Source organism: Kryptolebias marmoratus, linkage group LG10 (genome assembly GCF_001649575.2).
Source record: "Kryptolebias marmoratus isolate JLee-2015 linkage group LG10, ASM164957v2, whole genome shotgun sequence".
NCBI classification, from domain to species: Eukaryota; Metazoa; Chordata; class Actinopteri; order Cyprinodontiformes; family Rivulidae; genus Kryptolebias; species Kryptolebias marmoratus.
Genome location: NC_051439.1, coordinates 22,931,954 through 22,935,374, shown reverse-complemented (window position 1 = coordinate 22,935,374; position 3,421 = coordinate 22,931,954). Strand labels below are relative to the sequence as shown.

General features: G+C 45.4%; 1 protein-coding gene and 1 long non-coding RNA gene across 4 annotated transcripts in view; one reads left to right on the top strand and one right to left on the bottom strand.

Annotated features, from left to right (window-relative positions):
- Nucleotides 1–74: 74 nt before the first annotated feature.
- Nucleotides 75–3,421, top strand: part of si:dkey-196h17.9 — an 8,217-nt gene continuing 4,870 nt past the window's right edge. Inside the window, exons 1-5 of one of the 3 annotated variants that reach the window (XM_037977730.1) lie at nucleotides 75–838; nucleotides 1,160–1,502; nucleotides 2,039–2,105; nucleotides 2,966–3,070; nucleotides 3,159–3,259. In XM_037977730.1, the coding sequence (XP_037833658.1) occupies nucleotides 733–838; nucleotides 1,160–1,502; nucleotides 2,039–2,105; nucleotides 2,966–3,070; nucleotides 3,159–3,259 (722 nt within the window). In that variant the 5' untranslated portion in view covers nucleotides 75–732. Of the gene's footprint in view, nucleotides 839–1,111; nucleotides 1,503–2,038; nucleotides 2,106–2,965; nucleotides 3,071–3,158; nucleotides 3,260–3,421 lie in introns of all 3 variants that reach the window. The other 2 variants (XM_037977729.1, XM_025004123.2) reach the window with 2 other exon arrangements.
- LOC112450248 overlaps nucleotides 1,983–3,421 on the bottom strand; it is a 7,671-nt gene continuing 6,232 nt past the window's right edge. The window contains exon 3 of the long non-coding RNA XR_003038799.2: nucleotides 1,983–2,087. This is a non-coding gene — a long non-coding RNA (uncharacterized LOC112450248). The remainder of the gene's footprint in view (nucleotides 2,088–3,421) is intronic.

Here is a 3,421-nt window from a genome sequence, read left to right as displayed (position 1 = left end):
AGAGACTGAGACCAGAGACCAGGACCAGAGACCAGGACCAGAGACCGGGATCAGAGACCAGAGACTGAGACCAGAGACCAGGACCAGAGACCAGGATCAGAGACCAGGATCAGAGACCAGGATCAGAGACCAGGGACTGAGACCAGAGACTGAGATCAGAGACCAGGATCAGAGACCAGGGACTGAGACCAGAGACCAGGTCTGAAAGCATCGCTCTGACTTCCTGCTAACGTTTGAATAAAGTTCAATAAATAACTTTAATATTAGCTGCAGATTAATTGTATAAAACTGAAGCCTCAGCATCCCTGAAGCATTCTGCTGAGGGGGAGCCATTTTGTGTCTTTTTAAGGTCAGTTGGTTGTGGCAGCCATCTTGAAGTGAACCAGTTGTAGACGTTCACCCATAAATGAAGCTTCATCAGAGTTTGTCCAGTGGTTCATGAGATATTTTGCTAACAAACACAGTTTGTTTGTTTTGGTTTCATCGGAGCATGTGAGTTAAATTCTGGAAGTGGGAAAGCAAAAATAAAAAGTGAACTGAAAAAAAAAGAGGTCTTATTTGTCTCTACGCCTTCCTCTGATTGGACGGCTGCTGCTGATGCAACAGCTTCAGAGACAAAGAAACTGAAAGAGAGGGAGTGTGATGCTGCGGGAAAATCCCTTCCTGTTTCCTTATTAGAGCCGAGCTAGGCAGAGCTCCCAGGTGGTTCTCAGAGCGAACCTGTCGACAGAGATGGAGGCTGTGAAGGCGAGGTTAGGAACGATACGCAGGAAATGCAGCCGGAAGCCTCAGAAGACGGACTCCATCAGACCTTTAATAAACAAGGACCTGCAGGACGGTGAGAGCTTCATTCCTTCAACAGGTTTCATCTTTCAACGTTCAGAAAGCGTTCCTGTAATTAAAGAGAACTTTACCTCGACGTTTAAACCTCCAGATTATTTCACTACAAACTTAGTTTCAGTTAAAATAATCTGGATTAACGAATTCTCAGATGATTAACTGATTAACTCTTTAAGGCAGCCGGATTCAAGATGGCTGCCACAGCTAATGGATCGAAGCGAATGTAGCTCAGTGGTAGTAGCTGAGAGTTCTCCTCTGTTTCTGACTGCAGGTCAGGTTTATGACAACCCCGTGGCTCATAATGTCTTTAACACAGCAGAAGAAGAACGCTCGCAGGAACTCCTCCATGTTGTGTCCAGCTCCTTCTCCCGGGCCTGCCGTGATGGATCCGGTCTCCCTGAGGGGCCCGAGTCTGACTCCGAGCAACGACTCGAGGCTCAGGACTTCCCAGAGCCTCCGGCAAATCTGGACCAGGACCTGAGGGAGCACCTGGAGGCTGTGGGGGACGTGGTGTCTGCTGAGCTGGACAGGTCCTGCTCCTCGGCGTCCAGAGAGAACCTGAAGAACCGGCTGTTTGCCCAGCTGCACGATCTGCTGCAGAACATCGGTTCCTCCAAGAGCTGCTTCCTGCTGATGAAGTGGACCTCACAGATGTTCCTGAGGTCAGGTTTTATCATCCAACACTCTTCATTCGGCTGATGGCTGCTGGGACGTTTGGCTTTAGTAACTTTTATAGTTTCCAAAATATTCAACTTTATTTACAAATATTTCCCTAGGTTCTGGTCCTGTGTTTCCGGGTTCTAACAGGGTTTCAAAGATCTGCTGATGAAGCAGATTATCAGCAGATTATCAGGGTTCTGTTTTCTGAACGGGTTGATTTTTGCTCAGCTGTGTGCAGAAACAGGAGAAAAAGAAACTGAACGTTGGGGTTTTCCAAAGCTCTGCTAAAGCTCGGTACTTTATTTGTCTTATCTTGTTTGTTTAATCTGAGCTGACCTGGTTTAATGACCCTCACGCAGCAGGGTTGTAGTTTATCGTTTTTCAAGGACTTTCCAATAAATACGGTCACTAAGTTCATCCACTGACATCTGAGAACAGAAAGTAAATAGTTTTTTACCTGAGTGATGCAGAGTAACACTCATAAAAAGATCTCGTTGCTTTCCGTCGTCTCACGGAGGCGTTTGTGGTGCTTCTGCAGGCAGGACCAGGACCTGCTGACGCGATGGGAGGCTGAAGCCCAGGAGAAACTGCTCCCACATGTGCAGGTGAGAAGAAAAACGAGTCAACCAGAGCCGGAAAACGTCTAAACAGAACTGGTTGTTATTATTATGAGCCTCGGCCCGATGATGGAGCTGCTTTTAATCAGTTCTTCTAACAACAGTTTCATATTTCAGTGACCACAGGGTGTCAGTAAACCTGCACCATCTGCAGAGGAAGGCTCGGCTCAGATCGACTCCTTTTCACTGAAATTAAAGACAAATCAGGGGTTTTAACTCTGGAAGAGGCTGCTGGAAAACACTGTTAGCCATTTTAAATAAATAAAATTAAATATAATTTAATCAGTGTTGCAGACAAACAGTCAGTGAACCAGTCAGTAACATTTAAAGACAATATTTATGAAAACGCTCCAGAAGTTCAGCAAGTTTACAGCCAACACTTGGTTTTTGGGCCAAAACCTAAAAGACTTAAACTGCACAGATTGACCTGCAGAAGCAGAACAACAGCTAAAAGCTAAAAGGCTAAAAGTAGAAGAATGGCAGCTAGAAGTAGCATAAAGACAAAAACAAAATCAGATCTCAAAGAGAACAAAGTCTCCATGTTTATGAGTAAAATCTTTGTGAATAAAGTTAAATATTCTGAAAAGTGTAAAAGTTACAAAAACTAAAGAGTCCCAGCAGCCGTCTGCTGAACGAGCCGAACGTTTGGATGTTTGAACAGCTTAAAAAAAGCTGAAGTTAAAAACAGGAAAACAGCCTGAATGCTGACTCAGTGTTTACCTTCCACCTAAGGTTTATCCTCTGGGGAGCATGAATGAGTCAGGGAATCAGATGTTATTCGAGTGACATTCCAAATGTTTTCTAAAATGGAATAATAACTAAGGCCTGAACATCTGGTGTTCCTGCAGAAGGAGACCAGGGAGACTCTGTCCAGGATCCTGCAGCTGGACCAGAGTCAGACTCAGACGGAGGATGAAGAGACCTTCATCCGCCTCTACGTGGACATAATCCAGGTAAGATAACACGTTTATTAACGACCGATTCATCCCTGCGCCAACATTTATTTGTCAAATAATAAACTTGTTTTTGTCTTCATTAAAGTCCGTCAGTGGAACGATCTGCCAGGCGCAGAATATCAGCCCCAGACTTCATGACGAGGTGCAGAGAGTTTGTTTCCAGGAGCTGTGGAGCTTCATGGGAAGGTGAGAGTCTTTATTAGGGTTAGGAGGAGGTCCTCTCATGATCCACCAGGTTTAGAGCTCCAACAGGACCAGGTTTAGAGCTCCAACAGGACCGGGTTTAGAGCTCCAACAGGACCAGGTTTAGAGCTCCAACAGGACCGGGTTTAGAGCTCCAACAGGACC